The following is a 22,563-nucleotide window of genomic DNA, read 5'->3' on the forward strand; positions in this document are numbered from 1 at the left end:
AAGGCTCCTGTGTTGGCTTGCTACCTGGGTCCTCCTTCGTTCAAATCGGCTTGTGCCTCTTGGACAACGCCACTACCCAATTCTCCACAAAAGTGCTGCTATTTTAACATGGGGCTGATGTACTGACACCAGGCTGAGTATTGCTGGTAGCTCGGAGCAGTGTCCTTGCCAGCTGCAGCCGAGCTGCCTTACACATCAGGCACACGTGTGCACATGGAAATGAAAGGTGGAATTTGGCAGAACGGTGGCTGCAAAAACAGCCCGAGCTTGCAAAGAGAGAAGAGTACTGGCGGCCGGTGTTGGCAACATGAGTCCCAAGTCCCTGGTGAGATGACAGCTGCAATTGCCTTGGCTGCATAATAGGCTTGACATGGGATCAAGGGAAGGAATACCACAAAATAAATCAACTTAATTTACGGCAAAAGGGATTTGAGCAAATTTCTGAACCTGTTGGAAGTAGTTGTAATGTTATTTTTAATCTGCTTGAAGTGAATTGCTATTCCTAACAGGATTTTAAAATAGCAAATGCTTTGTGATTGTTACTCTAGGTGGTGCTACTGAATTTGTGTAGAATACGTGCTGCCTGGCTTGTATGGGCCTACTGCACGCAGGTTGATTGCCAGGTGCTGTTCTCCGGCACCAACAGTATCCTTCACCTCAAATTAAAATGCCGCTTTCATGTTGCGCATCACAGGCTAATCTTTTCTTCTCAGCTCCTTTGATCTCTGTAACAACAAAGAGTAGCATTACTTCCTCTGCTTCATTCTTTTTATAAAATACTTTGTACTTCTATTGTATTGGAAAGATTGGATATGCCTGTTTGACATGTGAGAACCCAGTGTACAACCCACACCAAACGCTGTGCATGTGTATGTTTGACCACAACCATAGCTTTCAGAAGATCATTTGAAACTAATAAAGTGTAAGGAAGGAGACTTCCACAAGATGTGTGGATTGACTTTAGAAGCTGAAATCAGAGGATAAATATTTGATCGCTTGTAGGCATATTTCATAGTAGCTTTCCTTCCTTTTCAACAGCATCATTTCTGAAAGAACTGAAGGAATAATTCCTTTTTTCTTTAGTGCTCCTTTAGCAATATATGTGAGCTCTTCTCTCCTGAACATTTCTGCTAACTGTGCAAGTGTGTGTATATGCGTATATCTAGAACTACCAGTCTGTCATGATTCAGTTTGCATGATACTTGCATGGAATGAGGAGAAGTGGAGAAATACATACTTCCATGGAGTCTGAATTTCTCAGCAGTGTTCAGTTGGGAGAGAGCTGGATCAACAGCAGGGCAAGGAGGATTCAGTAGCATGTAGTGTATGTATGTGTGCCTCTGGCTGAAAGCACGACAATTGCTTGTGTTCGCCAGTATCTGAAATCACTTGTTCCGAGGTGGAACTCGTACTGTTATGGCCTCTAGGTTACAAACCATCAGTATTCTTGCTTTAGACTCACCATGCTCTTAGCTTTCTAACATTGAATAATTACCAAGGTGATGCTTAAACTGGAAATGTTAAGACCAAGGCTTTTTTCAGTCGTGCTACCATTAAAGTTAAAGCTGAGAGCTCCAAGAAGGCGGCAGCCTGTTCTGTCTAAAGCGTCCTGCACCTCTGCTGTTTGCTTCTGCAGGTGGGATTTTGAAAAAAAGCGCGAAGCTCTTTTTCCGCCGGCGACATCATCAGAAGGATCCAGGAATGAGTCAATCGCACAACGATCTTGTCTACCTGCAGCAGCCACTGTCGGAGGAAACGCGCAAGAAGGGAGGCACACTTTCACGTATTCTGAGCAGAAAACTCCTTTCCAAAAACAAAAGCAAGAACAAACTGAATGGTGCTTCGGCAGAACCATACGTGTAAGACTGAACACTCTCTGATGGGATACTTGCACATCAGTTGACCATTTGTTTACAGAGCAGTACTAGAGAATACAAATACAAATGATGACTTGCATAAAATGATGTTCACTAATACAGTGGTCCAGGAATAAAGAGAAAGCTTGTCTTTTTTATTTATTTTTCCAGAACGCTTTTTCTCTCTGATTAGAAAGCTGCTCCTCCAAATACAAGCAGTACTAATTGTATCGTGACGGCTTTTGGAGGACCATGTGGTTTATTGTAGAAGATGAGGGAGGATGGGGAATGGTGCAGGTGGGGAGGACCTGCATGTAAGCACCTCGTTTACATTAATGGGGAACTAAGAACTGAAACATCTTACCTGCTATATGACTGAACCACTAAAAAGAGAGAAGATACCACTGTGCTTCCTTACTGCAGCCTGGAATAGTAGCAATGCAAGTCTCAACTTGATTTTCTAGTCAGGCTGAAAGGGAAAAGAGAGACCCAGATCCAGTTTGTATTGTAATTTGGAAACGGGTAAGTTTTCAGAAGCAGAACTAAAATGCTTATTAAGATAGCCTACTGTAGTAACTGTAGCCTGCTGTAATAACTGCTCAGTCCATGTAGGTGGAGAGATGCCTTTGATATTAGCCATAAATCAATAAATTATGCAAATACTTATACTAGCATATTGTTTAATGTTCTGTGCATAAGTTATGCTTAAAAAAACAGAACTTTTTTTTAAAGTCTACTTGAGTCTACTCACAAACGAAACATTTACAAATTCTTATATGTAGCTTTTCTTCCCTGTGTGAGAAGCTGCGTTGCTAATGCAAAAACCTATCTTAGGGGCTCTAATTCCTTCTCCCAGGTACTTGTTAGACAAGTATATTAGCCATCATATCAAATGCAAAGCTAGGAGCAATAAGTGATGAATAGAGATATTTAACCCTATAATGCTTTTCATTAGACAGCTTGTTTTACTTGCCAAACACTTACCACCGGGATCTTAGAAAACACAGTTGCGAAGAGAGCTTTTTAAAAAATAATAACAATTCCCTTAGTCATCTTTCAGTTTCTAGATCTATCAGTGTTGTCATGTGGTGAGTGGTTGGTTGGGTGAGGTTTTTAACTTTTTTTTTCCTCATTAAATATTGCAGCTGGCTCCTTTAAATTAAAAGGAAAAACTGATGAAAGTAAAGGCATAGTTTTGGCTTGTTTTGGCTATTAAGAAGAGTAAAATGTCAGTCAGTATTTCACAGGTACCATCTTTCATGCATACCTGTACTTTTCCATCATCTACATTCCTACTGAGGACAAAGGACCAAGCCTGTTCTCTTTAGCCAAGAAAAACATCCATTCCATCTAAATTACTGACATGAATGGATGATAGATTTGTGCCTGCTTTGCCAACAGTGATTTCCCCCACCCCCCTTTCCTCCCCTTAAGACATTCTACACTTTGGCAGATACTTGGGCTTTCAACTTAAACCATTCTTCAAAAATAGAAAGTCACTGAAGAAGAGAAACACATTCTAAAACTTCTGATGAACTCTAGCTTCCTTGGTAAATGCTTTTACAAAGAAAATAAAAGTAGAGGCATTTTGGCTTCTTTTTTACCAAGAAAATATTAGAAGAAAGAAACTGTCAAAGTCTTTTAACTGAGCCTACTGTTTATGTGGAACCTCTTAAAATCACTGTGGTAGTACAGCAGTCCAGACTATCAAATAGTTGTATGTTTAAGCGTGCTGCTTATTATGAAAACACTTGAAGGCATTTTAATACTCTGTATTTTGAAAATTGGTTACAAATGAGTCTTCTAGAGCTGTAACGTGCTTAGAAATCCCAGTTCAGTAATACAGGTTTGTCCTGCTTGAATGTGCTTGAACACTTTTGTTTATTGTTAATTTAATACAAAGTAGAAGTTAGGTTTCTTCTTTTGTTCTACAGTGGTTCACGATACAAGCATTAAAAAACCGGATGTTACATTCTCTTCAACATACATTTTTTCCCTTGACTCTAGTAGGGGCTCTTTGCATGACGGGGCAGGGTGGGGGGTCAAATCCCTGCCATGTTTGAAAAGCTCAGTCTTGTTTGCTGAAGGAGAAAACCACAACTGGTCACTGAGCTCAAGAAATCAAAGTGAGACTGAGCTCCATGGGTGGCACCCCCTTACACTAAAACTGAAGAGTTGTGGATTGGGAATGTAAAAGGAGCATGTAACATTACTTGAAGTCTGCTTAAATTACTGAACTGGGATTTTAATTTATGGAAGCTTTATCATGTACTGTAGAATGGGGTGGAAATAACACTGAATAAGTTGCAGAATACAGGAGTAGGATTTGCTCGTAGCTTACCCCAAAGAACAGATATGCAATGAAGAAGTGGGTTTTTGGTTCCTCTTTCTTAAGGTCTTGCTGATTGCCTAAATGCGTATCTTGATGGTGGGAACCGAGAACATTCTATACCGCAAACTGTGTGAAGGTTTGGGCTCGCATATATTGAGAGAGAACGAATTCTTAAGATGAGGAAAGCAAGGCATTTGGGGTAAAAAGGGAATCTTGTTTTTTAATTGCCTTCACTCCTCAGGAAAATAAACATCGTTTGGTTTGATGTTTGACCTCTATATCTGGCTGGTGTGTTCCTCACCTCTTCCCACTCCTCTACAAATAATTTATGTCCTGTTGTAAAAACAAGCTAAGGTAGTAAACACAAAGGAACAATTGAGTTGGTCAGTTGTGACAACCCCAAAGGCCCACGATATTGAATCCCATTCCCCCCTTCTGAGATGATTAGGTTGACATTTAAGATCAGGAGATCTGACTGTGTACATTTTTTGTGTGCTAGTATTTAAGTCGGTGTGAGTTGGGTCCTGACAACCAGTGGGAGCTGTGCTACAGGTTTGGGTCGGGAGGACTGGATTTGTAAAATGGCATAACTAACACTGCAACGTATCCTGTCAGCTGCTGAGTATCTCCTGTGCAGTTGTGTGAAGGATGCCAGAGGAAATAATTTTGCTCTTTTGTGTTTTGCAGTCTTCATAATTTTAATAACTATACATTTTAACAGTAGAACAAATCTCTGCATGATATTACACTGAAAACTTCTTGGTTTCTGCCTTCCAATTTAATTACTTCAGAACAATAGCTTGGAAACAACCTGTGAAATCTTTCTTCCTTTTTGCCCCTCTTACACTTTAGTGTTTCTGGATGTTCTGTACAGCAAAGAAGGCATGGTGTTTATTTTATGAGGACTAAGAGATGAAAGCTTGCTTTTCCTTTCTAAAGGAATTTTTCTGCCCATATTCAAACCTTCTTAATCTGTGTCTGCAGTTTGTTTTGCTTTACAGCATTTTAGCTTTTCGTTTGCCTTGATGGAGACAACCTGCATCCTTATCTAACCAAGATTTGCCTTGGCTTTAGTGTCAGTTTTGACCAAGTAAGTAGTACAAGAGTTAGATTTTTCTTTGTAGATTAAAGCAATAAAAACTACCCAATATCTCAAGTGTGAATACAAACTAGGTAACTTTCTTAAAGTGACTGAGATCACTTTAAAAGTCACTTTAAAGAGGAGGAGGTCCTTTATCCCTAGATCACTGGTATTTCATATCCAATTCACCCCAGGAAGAAATGAGTCATTTCACTCCTAACTATATATGAAACTTGTGAATCTTAGGTGGCAGGAAGGAGAAGGAATGCCATACTGGAAAAAAAGTTCATATTCATTTAAAAAGCAAAATACCTTTGGCAAACCTCTTCAGCTTAATGGACAGGTCATAAACTGTGCAGGCATAAATACTGGGCTTTATTCTTATGCTTTCTGTTAGATTTTCTTTTTCCCCTGTTCTTTCTTTGGGAGAGTGGTTGGGGCTCCAGGTCATACAGACCTGTAGTTACTGTCTTGCTCTTGAGAGGACTTGGCTTACAGCGCTGCTTTTTTTGAGGTGTTCTATTGCCTGGCAATGATAGCAGTTTTGAGGATCAGTGAAATTTTACAGCATTTCCTGGTACTGCATCTCCTTGCTGGTTCTAGGTGGTTTTCAAGTGAAGGCTTTCTGCTGTGTATTTCTTGTAAAGTTTTGGTGTTCTTGATATGCAAAGTATCATATGAAGAAGCAAAGTCGACCATGTAAAATGCTACCAAATGTGTATGGGGAAGCAAAATAAGAGTCTTGCTCTTGTTTTAACATCTTTTCTCAGCTCTGGTAGCTAAAGGTGTTACAAGGAGCAAGAGCTCTATACAAGGTGGGAGCCGCATGGCTTTTTCGTTTTAGTTTATTGCAGTTTTTGAATTGTAGAGCTGAAGTCTGAGATAAGTGCTTATCCTGGTATAGAATTAAGTGTACTGTACCTCCGGGCTAAGACATTCCCAGCATGAGTAGCAACAGCTGACCTCATGCTTTGACCTCCACAGGACCTAAGTGGATTTATTTATGTGTTTGAAGTCAGCATATGCTTCTGTACATTGCTAAGCCACAGCCTTGGTGACAAACAACTCAAGATTAACTATATAACAAGGGTGATTAAGTTAAGGGTGAATAATATCATGTCACTCAGGATATCCAAACTGTTACTATGCAAGGTGCTGGCATGGTGTGAAAACAGCTGGGAAGGATGGGTCTGAAGTCTTTCCAACACTATAACTCTGTATTTCCCAATAACTTATTACGCTCTGATATTCCAGGTGGGGGTAAAACATTTTTTTCTAGCATTCAACTGTGATAGTCACTTCTTCTGTGGTGGGTTTTTTGTTTTGTTTTGTTTTTTTTCTTTTTTTCTGTGTGTAGACAAAATTAAGTTGGTGCAATTAAGAAGTCTATAATGTACAGCTTTATTATATCACTAAAAAGCCTGAAAAGAGGATTTTTTAAAGAAATAACTACTGCTGTACATACAATAAAAGCCAATTGTCTCTGTGTAGTGTGCTGTCCTACATACCTAGTCAGCCAAGCGTAACAGATGGTTTTCTACTCTCCTTCACTAATTTGACCTGTTGCTTAACACGGTCCATTTACCTGTTTATTCAGGAGCAGAGTTCTCCACCTACGCTGTGCTGACACTGTGGGTTGTTTCTGATAACCCTGGCCATATCAGGTAGCCCCTTCTTGTTCCTCAAGAAATTGCGTGAAACATGGAATGTGGGAATCTAATGGAAAAAGGATTTGTGGAACTCATTGTGGTGACTCGTTGTCTTTTCTCTCAGTTATGTTGTATTATCCTGAAACCATTTGTAATTTGGGGGGAAAAAGGGGAGGAGTGTTAGGGCCTAGATCCTGTACAGACGACACCAGTACTAACATGAGCACAGCCTGGGAATAAGCTCCTCTTGTGATCGTTTTACCGAAAAAGTTATGTTCTAAATTAATGCTGCCACAAAGCCCTACCAGACTGAGGGGAAAAAAAAAAAAAAACCCAAACCAAAACCAAAAAGAGGCATTCACATGAAAATAGCCACAGTAGTGTTTTTATTTCCCTTCGCAAAGTGAATGCTGTACCTTCTTTTGCAAGGAAATTGTATGTTACTGTACTGGGAGTTACAACCCACGTTTCTATGCCTGTTTATTTCATATTGTTGAAGTGCTTAGCTGAAATTCCCTAATAGTGTCCCAAAAAACCTTACCTTTCCTTCCTGCTGTAATCTTAGGTGAGGTTTTTTAACTTGTGCGATGCCATTCGTGTACACTAGCAAAAGTAACAAGACCTATCAGAGCAAGAGCAGGAATGGATGTAGCACAAAGTCTGGCACCATACTCTTTCCTCCAGTTCATCGTTCTTAAACAATGAATGGAAGGGATCTTCATTTTTTCATCTCTACCCCAGTGAGCGTGATGTGAGATGCAGGTTCACCATCTGATGTTAACTCTGCAGAAAGGTAGGAATACTGACAAAAACAAACAAACAAAAGCAATCATTTTGGAGCTGCAGGATCCAGACTCACATACATTGTAAATCCAGACTGCTTCAGCTAGGAAACTTACAGAAAACTATTCTGAATTAGTTAATAGTTATTCTGACAGAGTGAATGCACTGCAAGTAGGATAATCACGCTTGTGCGCTGGATGCTGGAGAAACATAGGCGGAGGCCAAGACGGCACCGTGAATGGAAATACACACTGATATGTACAGGGAAAATAAGTAAAAGCAGACTGTACAAAACTAAAGGCCAGTTGGCTTCGGTCTTTAAAAAAGTAAGTGACCTGTACATGCAGCTAGATCTTGAAAAATTCCCCTTACTACTTCTGTGCTCATTGAAAACTACTGGGGAGTCATTTTTAAAGAATAAATGGTTCCCCCTCCTTAAATTAGCGCTGTTTTGCTAGGAAGCAACATTTTCAAAATGTAAATGCTGCATTGTTTCAGTTTACCCAAGCACTTAACAAGAAGAGAGTCACAATACACTGTACGCATCCCTCTTGAAACTGGGTATTTGTGCAGAAGGGGGTGTGGGATGGGTAAGGTGAGAAGGGAGAAAGGGCCTGGCCTTAGCCAACTGTTACAGACATAGCTGGGAGAAGAGCACATCCCCTGCAGAGGACAGAGCTGCTGCCTTTGAATCTTTGGGGATGCTCTTACTGTGAAGACTGGCCAGTCACACCACAGCGGCAGGGAGCAGCACTGCGTAAGGCTTAGGGGGGACTCCGTTTTAAGGGATGCTTCTTGCCAGGGGAAAAATTTGAGGCATCTTGCTTGAATACAAAAAGCATAAGCACCTCCTGGCCCTGGCCTCTGAAGGGGTGTTCGTGGCTGCCCAGTGCACCTTTCAGCTGGGAGAGGGGCGAGCACCGCAGTAACCCGAACTGGGGGTTTACAACCCCTTGAGCCGAGGGCACCGAGTCCGCATCCTTTGTTTCCAGGGCACCAGGTCTCAGCGGTAGCCCGTTATACATATCCAAAAAAAAAGGCATCGCTGCTTGTTCCCGAAGGGTGTGCGTGGCCATGCCCTTTGCTATCTCGCACAGCAGGGCTGGGCCCCGAGAACACCCTGGTAACGCAGGGCTGAGGCGACTGGGGAGCGCCGAACTCCTCAGCCTCGCCGAGGCGTAGGTGCGGAGGAGACGGGCGCTCAGGTACTTACTTGTTCGGGGCTTCGCTGGGGAAAAACCACAGGCCCCACACCCTGCCAGGTGCCCGGGGCGGCGTTTCTGTCAGCCCCGAACGCCTCCTGACAGGCCGCTTCGGGACTCCTCCCTCGCGGCTGGCGCTCTCCGGGGAGGACGCGGGACGACCGCAGGTTGGTGCGACGCCAAGTTCCATGGCAGCCACCCGCCTCCTCCAGCCCAACCTAAGGCCGAAGCGCCGCGCCGGCGCTGCGGAAGGCGGTACGGGGGGAGCCGGCCGGGAAAGGGCCCGGCTGGGGGAACCTCGCCGCCGCCGCGTAGACCGCTGCCCTGAGAGGGACGGGACAGCGCCGCCGCCCTCCCCGCCGGCGGCGGACTACACTTCCCGCCGTGCTTTGCGGCCGGCCGCGCCGGCTTCCGGTGGCGCGTGGTTTCCGGAGCGGATCGGAACCCGGAGTCCGGATCCGATCCGGGTCTGGCCATTCCCCAGGCAGGTAACGCCGGTTCCCCGCGCTCCCGACCGCCGTCCCCCCCTCCCCCGTCCCGGCCCACGCGCGGGACACCACCCTCCCCCCCCCCCTCACGCGGGACCGCCGCCCCACGCCCGGCCCGCGCGGCCCGGCCCGCCGCTCCTCCTCTCGCCGCCCCGCCGCTCCCCAGGGCGCGCCGGGCCGAGGCGGGGGGGGGGGGGGGAGCGGCGGCGAGGGCTCCCCGGGGCGGCGGCGGCTGCTGCGGCCCCGCCGCCGCCTCCTCCTCCGCCGCCGCCTCCTCCTCCATGCCGCCTGTTCTTTGTTACAGCGGCCGCGCCGCGGCGCGCGGAGGGAGGGCAGGAGGGAGGCGGGGGGGGGCGAGGCGGGTCCGAGGCAAAACCCGGCGGAGCCGCTCCCGGATCCCGGGGCCGGGCCCCGCCGCCCGCCGGGCTCCTGGAGGCTGCGGCGCGGTCCCGCCGCTCAAGCGCCGGCCGTGCCCGCGGGGCCGCGCCGAGGCCTCATCCCACCACCCGCACACCCTCACACCGCCCCCCCCCACCCCGGCCGCGGCGTCGGGAGGCTCCGTCCCCGCCGGTGTCAGGCGGGCCGGGGCAGCCCTGGGGGCCGTGGGACGAGCCGCGGGGGGGGGGGGGGGGGGGGGGGGGGGGGGGGGGGGTGTCCCCGCGGGCGGGGCTCGGCCGGTAAAGCCGTTGGTGCGGGGAGAGCGCGCGCCCCGTGAGGGAAACCGGCCCCGCCGGGGCGAGGGGCTGCGGTCGCCTCAGCTGGGTGGCTGGGGGGAGCGAGGAGGGCCTCGGGGAGGCGGGGGGGGGCCGCTTCCAGGTGTGAGGGTGGGATCCGAAGGGGGAAGGAGGAGGAGGCGGCAGGTCCGGTGAGCCGGTGTGGGAACCGGCCGGCGGCGGCGGCCGGGCCGAGGGTTTCTGCCCTGGGTCTGTGGGTGCGCGCCTGCTGGAGGAAGGTGCGGTGCGTCCGTTGCGAGAGGAGAGGAAGACAGCCCCAGCCCGCAGAGATTTTCCGCCATACGCTCGTTTTCTGCTCGCGTTCGTTCAACTTTGCAGGGACTTCGCTCGCCCTAGGCAGAGCGAACATGACCGCGGGAGATGTTGGAAAGGGCAGGTGGCAAAAACTCAACACCCGCTCTGTTGTTACTCTGTGCTCCCACTAACTGGTACGGAAATTGTCCCCCTCCCCCTTCTCAATGATAAGTGATAGAACGGTGGTAATTTTTTAGAAATACAAGGCCTCGCTGTAGTTTAGCAGGTATTCTGCCAGATAGTTTCCGATTACTTTGAGTAGTAGCGTGAACAAATTAAACTCCATCGTCTGAAAAACAAAGCGTGTTGTTAAGTGCATTCTGCTTGCACACATATATTTGCAGTAGCTGTCTGCTGGTGTTTTCAAGTTACTTATTCACACTGGTGGAAGCCCATCCTAGAACTTTAATGGAAAACTGAAGAAAGAAGGAGGGGAAACTACTTTTACTTTGATGGCCATTAAATTCACATACAGATTTTTAGGCGTTGGGTTTATCTTTTAATTCTTCTTACCCATTTTTTTAAAATCCATTTGCAAGATCAAAATTACCTTATGCTGGAGCCTGATTTCTTTCTTCAGCAGTTTATAAGGGGAAAGTATGCTTTTACACCAGGTCTTACATTTTGGGTAGCTTATGGCTCAAGTGGTTCCCTGACATGTCATGCTCCACAAGCAGATACCCGTGATGCTGCAGCCCCTCAGTGTCTTCATTTGTGTTCCCTTGAGTTTCAGAAGTGTTCGGTGGCCCGTGCTGCAGGTGGAGTTTGTGTGCTTAGCTGTGTGCTCTACTCTCGGGCACAAAGTCGCTCAGTTAATTATACAAGCAGAAAATTCTGGTTTTCTGGCCTTTTACTGCCATCACAATTAGGCCTTGTACCTGTGGTCTAATTGCTTCTGTGTAGCTTTTCACCTGATTATTCACTGCTTAATGATTGCTCTCTGCTTTATGTAGAAATATCTGGAGTTCCCAGAAGCTTTTATTATCTCTGCAAGACAAGAACATAATTAAGTGCAGTGGGATGAGTGACTTAATGGAGTACTTTTCTGATACAAATGCTTGAAAAGAAAAAAAAAAATCAGACGTGACCCAGAGCAACAGCACATGAGGGTAAAAAAACTCCGAAGTCTGTCTTCAGTGCCATCATGTGAGCTAGTGTGGCACTTTGTGACTCCGTTTACCAGCTGGAGTGGATGGCATAATGTCATTTATTTCAAAAGCTCTTGGCAAATACAGTTGAGATATGTGATGGGTTTTGAAGCCTGTGGGTGAGAAGTAGTACGTGTCTGCAAAGCAGGATTGTTAAACCCATTTTGGGGCAGTTCTTCCTTTCTTACACTTTCTGTAAAGTAGGAAGGGGGAAGAAAAGACCACCCAGGAATTTGTAACAAAGTGCAGACACTAATGCAAGGCAATCCTCTTTTTGCACCTGTGTGTTGAGGTGTGAGTTTATTTGATACGCAGTACATTACCTGTTCCTGTTTATTTCAGAGCATAGCAGGTCATTGTGCTGAGCATAGGAAAGATGGATGGCGAATCAGAAATTTTGCTATGTGGAAAATGAAAGCACTTGCTGCAAAAATGGAAATTGCGCTAATGCAGGTAATAACTGAGATGTCGTGTCCTTATCAGCTACGTGAGATGCGTTTGAGGGACCTTTACGCTTTCTCCACATCACCTTGAACAACATGCAGGCTACTATGATTTCTCCGCCCCTTTGTTGCTATTCTCATCTGACAGCCCCTAGAACAAGACTGACATTGATGCTTCTGTAATGCTGCATGTCATCAGTCTGCAGTTTGTGAAGAATGCGACACAGGAAAGTCCTAGAAGGCGAATGCCTTTGATGAGCAGGTCGCACAGCAGTATTGCTGTTCTTGCTACGCTGTGTCCCCTGCGTATCTGAAACATTGACCAGGAAGAGTATTTGTTAATTCAGCCGTATTTAGGATTAAAGTCTTGTCAGGACGCAAACTATCTAAAAATAACTGGACGTACACCTCTTGAAAGAGTGCAGAGCATCCACAAAACATCTTGGTTAAAAAGCAAAACAAACCATTTTTTACATCAACCTATGGTGCGCTTTCTGTGGCTTGTTTTGCACTGTTATACTCTGGGTTTCCCTAAACACCTGTTGCATTGTTTACAGTGCTTTCAGGAAAAGAGCTTTTGGGCAATTCCTTGAATTGCTGCTCGTGCTCAGCATTGGGCTTTTGTATAAATGTTTAAGTGTTTTATGATACGAGTTTAGTCCCCAAAAGCCATAGCCAAGAAAGGCCTAGCTTGTGCCACAGATGGGCAGCGCTGGCCCCTTACTGGGGCAGCAGGTGTTAGGAGGGATCGTGCTGTTGACATTAGGTGGAGTTGGGGAGGGCAGTGCTTGGGATGGGCCGTGTGGGAATGCCAGGGTGCCCAGGCTCTGTGATCAAAACCCCCTTAGGCTGTTGCCCAGATAACTGAGCAGCAGGATCCCTCCTGCCATGACCATGAGCCACAGCGACCGGGTGTCCCTTTGTATTCCCATCAGTTGATATGCTGCCTTTCCACCCAACGCATCTCCGTGTGGCGATGGACTGTCCTTTGCTAATTGGGAGTAGCCTACAATTGGTGAAGGAACCTGTTTGCTGCTTGTGGTGGAGGCTTGGAGCGGGGCGGAGGGAGCATGGATGCAGCTGGCAGCTGCAGATCAGACATTGCTCCCTGGCACGTGCAGGTGCCATCGTGGCACTAGCAGCAGACTTGGCACAAGTGTGGAGTTCTTCCTGAAACAGTGAGAGGGGTTGCGTGGGACAGCGACTTCACTTGTGCTGAGAAGTCATTAGAGCCAGTACCTGCGCAGAAGTAGCTGCTGCTCTGGGCTTCAGCCTGGGGCATATTTCCATGGCCCAGCTAGGCAGAGCATATGAAGAAGCATCAGTGTTCAAGACTAAACTCATAACGGGGGGACCTGATCCTGAGCAACGGCTGCGCTTGTGCGTATCTTTGGCTTGGCTTTTGTTGTTGTAGTAGCAAATGCTTTATCTTTTTGTGAACAGGGCTCTGCTGGCTTGGTGTGTCTTTGGTCGTGTTTCCTCTCCTCCTGTCCTCCTCCCTCTCACAAGTTCAGTCTCTTACTCTTTCCTCTTCTCTTCTTGACCGATGTGCTTGCTGTTTCTGCAGCCTTATTCTCTCTTAGATTTGGGTCATGATCTTTGTGTTGCTTTGCCTCTTGCTGGGGTATTGGGAAAATTGGTTATTTGAAGAAGAGAGCCTTTTCATGGTTAGAAAAGGGAAAACTATCTTCTAGATCCTGCTTGTATCATGATCTTAGCCATACATAATCAAACTATTTGCCAACCATAATTTAGATTGTCTAGACATCATTGACAAGCAATAGATAGTGTTATTCAAGTTTTTAATACATACTGCCAAAACTGATTTATAAAAGTGAATATAGATTATCCTTGTTTTACGGATGAAAGCAAATTGGTGAGTTACCATTTCATGGAAGGTCAGTGACAAAGACAGGATTTGTTTTCCCAAGTTTTCTGCTGCTCGTTACTACAGTATACCTTTGCCTTTGGAACAAATCTGTGATCATGTCTGCAGTTTCTAGGTTCTTAAGATCATTATGTTTATTTAAATAAGTAATCCGTCCTTCAGAGATAATTTTTTAAGCTACTGTTCACTAAAATGTTGCACTGAACCAGATGGGCCTTGTTTCTGCAGTGGTTGTTGCTGGCCTGGATTAGTCCTCTGGCCCTGCTTGTTCTGAGGCTCCACAGGAGCTTATTGCAGGGGACACACAGGAATGGCTGGAGGTTGGCAAGAGGAGGGATAGGGAACACCATGAGACAGCATTGCCTCAGAGAGAAATGCCTGCGAATGTACACACATTTCAGCTTTTTGGTAGTGATTTCAGCAACACATGTGATGATACGGCAGTCCCTGGGGTTTTTTTAGCAACTTTAATTTCTTTAATTTTCCATTGATACTCCTGCAAGGACAGTAATGTGTTTGGGTGTGCTCTGGGTTAGTCAGCTTCATTACTCCATAAAGAGACGTTTCAATAATATGAAAAGTAAAAGTCATTCAGAACTAACTTCATCTTTTGTATTTTGACAGGTTTAAAAAATGGCTGAAGATGGCAGTGATGAGACTATGTTTATCTGTAAGTATTAGAAAGGAAAATGATCTAACTCTTATGATGTGACATGTCTACTCAGAATGTTTGAAATTAAAGACTAAAACAGACTAAGTGTTTATTTAGAAAAGTGTTTATGTAAAGGAAGCTCAAACAGCCTATGGAGAAGTAGAGAGAAGGTTGCTCATTTTAAGCATGCACATTCTCCTGGTTTTGTTGGCAAACACACAAAGAGACCTCTGAATGTGAGTTAGCAGAACAGCTTTTTCGTGGTTGAAGCAAGTGAGATTGAAGGCCTAACACTAGTCTAAGCCTTATGTTTACACAGCTAGCTTTAGCAGCCGGGGGTGTCTGTGGGGAACTCTGACCTCTAGCCTGAGTTGGAGATCTCCACAGAAGGAGGACGCAGGCTCATTATTCTTCCTGGACAAGCCCAGTTTGAGATGCACTGACCGCCCTGACAGGTCTCACTCGTGGCATTCACTGTGTTTTCTTGTGCGCCTGCAGCTAGGCCTGTGCTTTATGCAGCTTAGCTTTGTGGTCTGCCTTCTGTGTAACCCTGTGTGCCAGGCTGGGCTCCATGACCTGGGATTTGGACTCATGGGGTCATGGTGTGTGAAGAGAGGCTGCAGCAGTGGTGTGCCCAGGCAGTGTGGTGGGCAGTGTCCCAGGCTTGATGGAACTTGGCTAGTAGGGCTGCTTTCCCAGCAGCCTCTCCTTTGTCAACAGCCTGGGACATGCAGGATCTGGTGTTAGAGTGGAGAAAAGTTAAGAGATGCGGAGTCTGCTCACCTACTTGTATGAGCAGAGGGGGCCCAGATATAGTGGATCCAATCTGGGAAGAGCAGAATGGAGCATATGTCTTTGGTGATATGGATCCACAGTCTTTTACCTCTGATAGCTCCACAGCTGCATGTTAACCTTATGGCAACTCTATTGGAAAGTTCCACTTTTCCCTCCACCACAGATTCACCAGGGTTCCTTCAAAAATAGTGTTGACTCAATAAGGCATTTGTATGGAGTTGCAGATACCAGTAGTGAAGTTACCTTATCTTCCCTTTAATAGAAAGACCCTGGTGGATAGCAACGGGGATGGGGATGTGATACCATTCCCTAATTGCAGAGGTAGAAGGTGTCACACAACACGATTTTCCCACTTCCAGTGGAAGCTGGGTTCATTGAGTCCCTTGAGCTTTCTTGTGCTTTCTGTGAGTTTTTCCCATGGGATATAGGGACTACTTATCTGAAAAAGTGAGTTGTTAAAAATGATACTGTGCACTCCCATAGTTAACATCATTGAATACATATTTCGTAGACATAAGAGAGTTTTGGAATACTTTTAATAGAAGTGTGTGAATATACTACCCCCAGGATATCTTACCATTTATCCCATGCTTAGTTTTGTATTTCTCCTGTGGCTGTAATCTCTTGAAAGTGTCACATATGGTGAGTGTAGCAGCCTTGGGGAATGTCTGCTGTAAGGTATCCCGTAGATTTTGAGAGACATGCTCCACAATGTCAGTATCATATTCCCCCGACTTTGATCATTCATCTGCAAAGGAGTGAGAGAAATGTGTAGCTTATTCCTGCATGTAGTTTTGGACAGTGCTGTCTGCACTTTGTTGAACCTGTGCAGTGGCTATCTTTGCAGAAGTGAGGGGGGCCTAGGTGCAGTTGAAAGATAAGGGGAGTGACAAAGTGCTTCACTTCCTTTGCCAGCAAAGCTTGTTTAAGAAGCTGTCGCTCCGGCTATTCCTTCCTGTTCCTGTTGGTTATGACAACCCTTTGTGGATGATAATTCAGTTTTTTTCAGCAGTCTGGTTTACGCATTCCTCTGTGGCTCCTCCGCCCTCTCTGGTTTTGGAAATTTGTATTTAGCCCAGGTTATTTCAGTAATATTAAGTGCAACGTGAGCTACAGGCACACCTAAGGGGCAGGGGGGTGGTACGGTAAACAGCACAGGACAGGGTAGGCCATTTGGCTGTAGGCTTAGTTTTGATGCTGGTGCTATGTTGATAGCACTTGCCTGTAGATCCTTTCCTCTGATACATCTCGCTGTTGCTGTACAGCAAACTGGACTCGGAGATTCATTCAGCTGAAAAGTAAACTGCTGGGAAAAGCTGGTTGTTTCATTCCTTGGTTCACCAGAAGGCAGCACGAACACAAACAGCTGTATGAGAAGCAGCAGCCAGGCTTGGGGGTTGCATGAGCTGGTACTGCTGTTTGTGAGATGTATGTGGATTTTCACTGCTAAGCTGTTTTTGTTGCCAGAAGAAGAAACAATGTGGAGCTGTGCATTGTAGTTTGGGATCCCTTTTCTACGTCTTAGAAGAAATCCTTTTGTTAGTTCACTGGGACAAATACTGGGAGGGAGGGATTTCCAGTTAGGAGTACAGAGTAGCTTTACCAGAGGGGACATACCCTGGAATGACATGGCTTTTGTCTTGTTCTCCTCCCAAACAAGGTGTAACCACCCTCTTACTTTGCATCCTTACTGGGGTTACCTGACTTGCCCTTGTGAGCATGGAGCTCAGGTGGAAATCGCACTATAGGAATATAAGCCCTGTGCAATGACCTCTCCTTAAGCTGTGTCAGCAGCTGACCAGGCAGAGCAGTTTGACAGCTATTTTTCACAGTGAAGCAATGTATATGCGGTTGAAATCCTGTTAAGTTGGCTTATTTTAGAAAGCCTCAAATTATCCTGGTCTGAAAATTGTTTCTTAGGAACCATTCAGTTCTGGGTGATTTACAGCCACTTAAACTAAAAGTTAATTTAGGTAAGCTGACAGTGAATTAAGAAGTGGCCAAAGTGTATTGTGCAGCCAGCTGACTTGTTTGGAAAGGCACCAGAAGGTATCTTGGAGGTATCTTTCCCTGCGCTGTGGGTGAAGAATGTGAGCGGGCCAGGCATGGCACCCGGGCAGTGCTGGGCTCCCGCAGCATGCTCATGCCCTGCCGAGGCCCTCAGCCAGCTCTCCTACTGGTGCTGGGTTTATGCCTCCTGCTGCTAAAAAGACCATGCTACCCAAGCTGTTTCTAAAAGCTTGGGTTCTGGTGAAGGTAGTAATGTGGTTTTCTTTAGCTGCTAGTTGTTACGGCACTTTATCTGAAGACTAATGCCATCTTTAAGCAGAATATTGACTGTAGATGTAAGGAGATTATTTTCCTTTGAGAGTGAATTTAAACAATTGTCTTCTGATAGTACTGATAACGGTCTGTGTTACCTCACCTACACAGGTGCCAGCTATCAACTTGTTCAATTATACATGTTCTTTTAAGCAATATAAACAAACATCTGTCTCTGTATGTATGTATTTTGCCTGGTGCTAGATTTTGTATTTGGTTCTTGAAAGAAGGCAGCTGTCTTACGAAAGTGTTTTCCATCAACCTTTCTGTATACTGTCTGTTTCCTTGCAGGGTGTGAGGACTGTGGACAGTACCATGATTCAGAGTGTCCTGAACTGGGGCCCGTGGTGACAGTCAAAGACTCCTTTGTATTGAGCAGGGCAAGGTAAGGAACGTTTGTGTTAGTTCTGACTAATCTAACGCCCATGTTAGTTCTTTAAAGCATATTTGCTGTTTAGGGGGTGTCACACTGACAACGGAAAAGTGAAGTCCCAATCTGTGGAAGGCATATGGCCTTGATTAAATAGAAAAGTTGGTGCATGCACCTAAGTGCTTTTCTGAATTGAAGCCAAAAAATAACTTGCTGCTCATCAGGACTTGGCTTCTTTGCTGAGGTTTCTGGCAAAAAGTCAGATAGTGCCAGATGGGGTGATAACTTCTGTCTTGGTCAAGTACCTGCAGCTTTTTCCCCTCCTCAGATGTACCATATTAGTTTCAGAGAAGTGTGTGAGGGTTTCCCATTCATATGAATGGTTGTGTCCTCCTGCTTGGTGTAACCTCTGTAGTTCCTCCATTGAGAAGCAAAAGAAGTTGTTCTCATTATTGTGAGTCTTTACGAATGATTAGGGGTAATGCTTCTGTCAGAAAATCTGTGACAGCACAGCAGAAACATTCACGCTTGTCAAAAGAAACAAATAGACTAAATCTAGTTAGGAGAAAACAACACTGAGTAGTGATTTTTACAGAGAAAGGCAATCAGGCATTGTCAGCAAAATTCATATTAAGGTGTAAAATGTAAGGCTAAGGAAAAGAAACAACTATTGTGAAGATGCAGTACAAATCCACAAAGGGAAGAGAGTTCAAATGGCTTCATGTATTATAAAATGTGCTTAGGGCTTCCATATTTCTTTGTGGGAAGTCATGGACAGAAAACTCGGGCACATGGGCAGCAAGTCTGACACATGCTGGATACGTAGGCCATACTGTGTATTCCTAGGATCATTTTGTAACAAATACTGAATGTTCTGGGTCTGCCGCCTGGGTGCCATGACCCCTCTCTGCCTGGGAAGGATGCTCTTGGTGTCCCGCAGTGTAAACTGGCTGCACGTGTGCAGGAGCCGAAGTTGTTTTTCTGGGCCTTCCCAGAAAAGGAAGCTCCCTGCAGCGCCTGCCAGGCACCGCCTTCCTGTGCCTGGAAATCTGCCATGGATCATCTTCTGCAGCAAGTGTTAATGAGGACTACTGTCTTCACAGCCCTGACACTAGAGGTGCTTCATTCTTGAGGGTATTTCAAAATGCCCATAGGAATAATAGAAACTGGTCATGGAGGTGCTTTTCTTATACACAGATACTGGGCAGTGCAGTAAGTTTCTAGCCCATACTAAGCAGATTCAGTGAAAAGTTAAACTATTATTTCTTACCTTTTGTCTTTTTTTTTCTTTTTTTGCCTTGCACTTTAATGCTTATATTGATTTGTATGGTGGAAAATTACCATACTGTCTAGATGTTCCTACTGTGAACATTTGCAAATATGGCGCATGTACCGGGTTTCAGCCTTCTTTTGACATGCAGATGCTGTTTTCCCTAGTGGAAGTGTGGGCTGCTGGGTAGTGGATTTGAAAGCAGAGTTTTAAAATGGCTGTGTTACAGAAAAATGTATTTATTTTCCTGAAGAGTTTACAGCTGAAAACAGGCAAGATAAGAAAGGGAAAGAAGAAATATAGTTGCAGCCTTTATTTTACATCTAGGGAACAGTAGCTGAGAGAGTAAGTTGTCTGAGGTTGAGGGCAAGTTTAACCACAAACTGGATATGAATCTATCAAAAACCAGTCTAGCTGCTTAACCACATGATCATTATTTCGTCTGTCCTACTGCAAAGGTAAAATGGATGCTTCATGGTTAGAAAAGAAGTGTTAAACATCTGAACTTCACTGTCTCTAAGATTGCATATTCTGTTATTAAAACTGAAAGCATTTTTTCAATTCATTTGTTTATCACTATGATTGCAATCTTTTGTATTTCTCTTCGTCTAGACAGGGAAGTGGATCTGCCAGGGTCAACTTCTATAGAGTAGTCAGTAGCCTGTCTGATTATTTTTAGCTTTTCATCCATTAGCACAGACCTGAAAAAAGAGGGTTACATTTGGTGTCTGTAGAACCAATATGGTGGTTCCAGTCATTTGGAAGATGTTCTTTGTGTATTGTATGTAATAACAATATTTACTACGTGTAGTTCTTCTCGGAAGTTTGTTTGGTGAATGAGAGAGGCTGGGAGCACAGAAGCACTTGTGATCAATGTATCAATGTTTGCAATAAGGGAGTTAGAAGACAGAAGGGAAACTTCCAGGGCTTTCATCTTAAGGGCTATGATCTGCGTAAGTATATAAGGTGTTAATTTGGGGAGGGGTATAGGTTGTTTTTTAAAATAAACATGATCATAACCAGAGATCTGTAGAGCCATAGGATTCATTTTGGAAGAGGTCTCAGAATATTCCAGTCAGAAATAACATCCAGGCTGAACTGCTTATTTTCCATTTTTATGCATATTGTCTCTTCTGCTCTTGCGATGAGCCCCTGGGAAAAGCCTGACTCCTCTGTCTGAGTGACGTCCCTGTAGGTGTGCACAGGTGGCTGTTTGGGCCCCCACAGCCGTCTCTTCCCCAGGCTGATCAAGCTCTGCTTCCCCAGCCTCTCCTCACAAGGTAACTGCTCTAGCCCTTGACTGTCCTGGTGGTACTCCACTGAGCTCAGTCCAGTTTGTCAATGTCTTTTCCATATTGGAAGCCCAAAACAGGAGGCAATAGATAGCTAGGATGTAGCAAGTGCAGAGCAGAGGGGGACAACCACTTGCCTCAATCTGTTAGCTGCTTCTGTTCATACCATCCAGGATGCATTTGTTCCCCTTTGCTGCTGGGACATGCTATGGCCTCATGTCCAGCTTGCTGCCCACCACCACCCCCAGCATCTTTCTTCCTGGTGATGGTACTGGCTGGGGTTCTTCCTTCCCAGGTGCAGGACTTTGCATTTGTCATTGGAATTTCATGTGGTTTCCTGTCGATGTATCTCTCCAGGCTATCCAGGTCCCCCTGGATAGTAATCCTGCCCTCAGATATATGGACTGTGTCCCCCAGCTGGTATGATCTGCAAACTGGACGAGAATGCACTCCATTGCCCCTTCTAGGTCGTTGATAAAGGTGTTAAACAGTACAGGTCCCAGCACAGACCTCTCTGGTATCCCAGTTGTTGTGGCCTCCAGGTAAAGAACCATTTATCATGACCCTCTAAGCCTGACCACTGTCACGTCCCAATTTCTCAGGACGACAACTCAGGTTTGCTGATTCCCACGTCAGGATTAAGGTGAAATGACACCAGGGATGCTTTAACTCCAAAACCTCAACTTTAATTCGCTCACAACAAGAATTGGCATGCTCACCACAAAAATTGGTATGCTCACAACAAAAATTGGCATGAAACTACGGCAGTAAACTGTGTAACATGTGCTCACGCTACATCACCAAACATATACCACAGGCCTTGCTTATTTTTGGATCAGTTCAGGGAAGACAATAAGGAGAGCCCTCCCATGAGTCATGAGGTTCAGAGCGGACCCCCTTGCTTTCTAGACTCCTCAGTGAGGAGTACAGGGGCGGCTGGATTCACTCCTAGTCCCAGACTTCGTCAACGGTTTATGTCTAAAGGGATAAGGTGTAGGGATTACAGAAAAGGAAAAAGAAAGAGAAGGAGAGAAACAAGACAGAGAAGAGAAAGATTTCACTGGTCCTGGGTCCAGCGTTGGTTCAGTCAGCCAAGGGGTCCAGCTCCGGTGGGCACACACCTGGGGGGGCTTCAGTTTGTGTCCTTTTATCATCCTTGCCCCTCCTTCGGGCAGGCACTCGAACTCATTAGGCTAATTAGGTGTCCTGAGCAGTTTGTGCACCTTTGGGAAATAGGTCTGCGGGCTTGGGGGTCATTTGGGGAGTAACTTCCCCTTCCCTGCAGACGGGATCTTTCCCCATACATGATGAGCTGCACTGCTCAGCATATCCAAAACAGCACATCAGAACTGGGAGCTGTGCACCCTCCGGCAGGGCATGACGCCCTCCTCCACCTGTTGCTGATGGGTGCTGATTGGCTTCTTTTCACCTGGGATTCCTTGCTATGCAGGGTTCGTTGTTATGCAGAGTTTGTCCTTAAGCAGAACTTGCCCCACCACAGTGTTTGAGACATTAACTCTTTCAGTCTCTCATAACCACCCAACAAGTTATTTACTCTAGTAGTTGTGTACCTGCCCAGACCATAACATCCCAACCTGGATACAGAGATAGCAGTTTTGAAAGTCTTAGGAAGTCAAGGGAAATGACATCCACTGCTTTTTCCTCATCTACAAACCTGGTCATTTTATCCTGGAAGGCATACAGTTTGTCAGGCATGAGCTGCCCTTAATCAACCCATGGTGACTGTTTCCAGTCACCTTCTCCTCATGTGCCCATAAATGTCTCCCAAAAGGTCTTGTTCGGTGATTTTCCCAGGGACTGAAGTGAGGCCGACCACTCTGTGGTTCCTTGTATCATCCTTTTGGCCTTTTTTGAAGATGGGTGCAACATTTGTCTGTCTTCAGTCATCAGGGACCTCCCCCGATGCCCATGATCTTTCCAAGACAATAGAGAATAGTCTCACT

The 22,563-nt window shown here is 45.5% G+C and overlaps 2 protein-coding genes and 1 long non-coding RNA gene across 14 annotated transcripts in view; 2 read left to right on the plus strand and 1 right to left on the minus strand.

Moving 5' to 3' along the window:
- The window catches only part of C2CD2 (C2 calcium dependent domain containing 2), a 41,331-nt gene extending 34,130 nt beyond the window's left edge, over positions 1-7,201 (plus strand). For 2 of the 5 annotated variants that reach the window (XM_075033659.1, XM_075033660.1), the window contains exon 14: positions 1,637-7,199. In XM_075033659.1, the coding sequence (XP_074889760.1) occupies positions 1,637-1,863 (227 nt within the window). In that variant the 3' untranslated portion in view covers positions 1,864-7,199. Of the gene's footprint in view, positions 1-1,636 lie in introns of all 5 variants that reach the window. The other 3 variants (XM_075033656.1, XM_075033655.1, XM_075033657.1) reach the window with 3 other exon arrangements.
- On the minus strand, positions 2,212-9,253 carry LOC142033612 (uncharacterized). The gene is made up of 3 exons (XR_012651265.1): positions 8,915-9,253; positions 7,460-7,720; positions 2,212-2,325 (listed from the first exon to the last, which is right to left on the minus strand). It is a non-coding gene; the product is annotated as an uncharacterized LOC142033612 (long non-coding RNA).
- A 58-nt stretch (positions 9,254-9,311) lies between these two features.
- Positions 9,312-22,563, plus strand: part of PRDM15 (PR/SET domain 15) — a 41,640-nt gene continuing 28,388 nt past the window's right edge. The window contains exons 1-4 of one of the 8 annotated variants that reach the window (XM_075033661.1): positions 9,321-9,391; positions 11,910-12,020; positions 14,523-14,568; positions 17,959-18,052. In XM_075033661.1, the coding sequence (XP_074889762.1) occupies positions 14,532-14,568; positions 17,959-18,052 (131 nt within the window). In that variant the 5' untranslated portion in view covers positions 9,321-9,391; positions 11,910-12,020; positions 14,523-14,531. Of the gene's footprint in view, positions 9,392-10,216; positions 12,021-13,371; positions 13,391-14,522; positions 14,569-17,958; positions 18,053-22,563 lie in introns of those variants that run through there. The other 7 variants (XM_075033662.1, XM_075033663.1, XM_075033664.1 and 4 more) reach the window with 7 other exon arrangements.

Source organism: Buteo buteo, chromosome 8 (genome assembly GCF_964188355.1).
Source record: "Buteo buteo chromosome 8, bButBut1.hap1.1, whole genome shotgun sequence".
In the NCBI taxonomy this organism is placed as follows: Eukaryota; Metazoa; Chordata; class Aves; order Accipitriformes; family Accipitridae; genus Buteo; species Buteo buteo.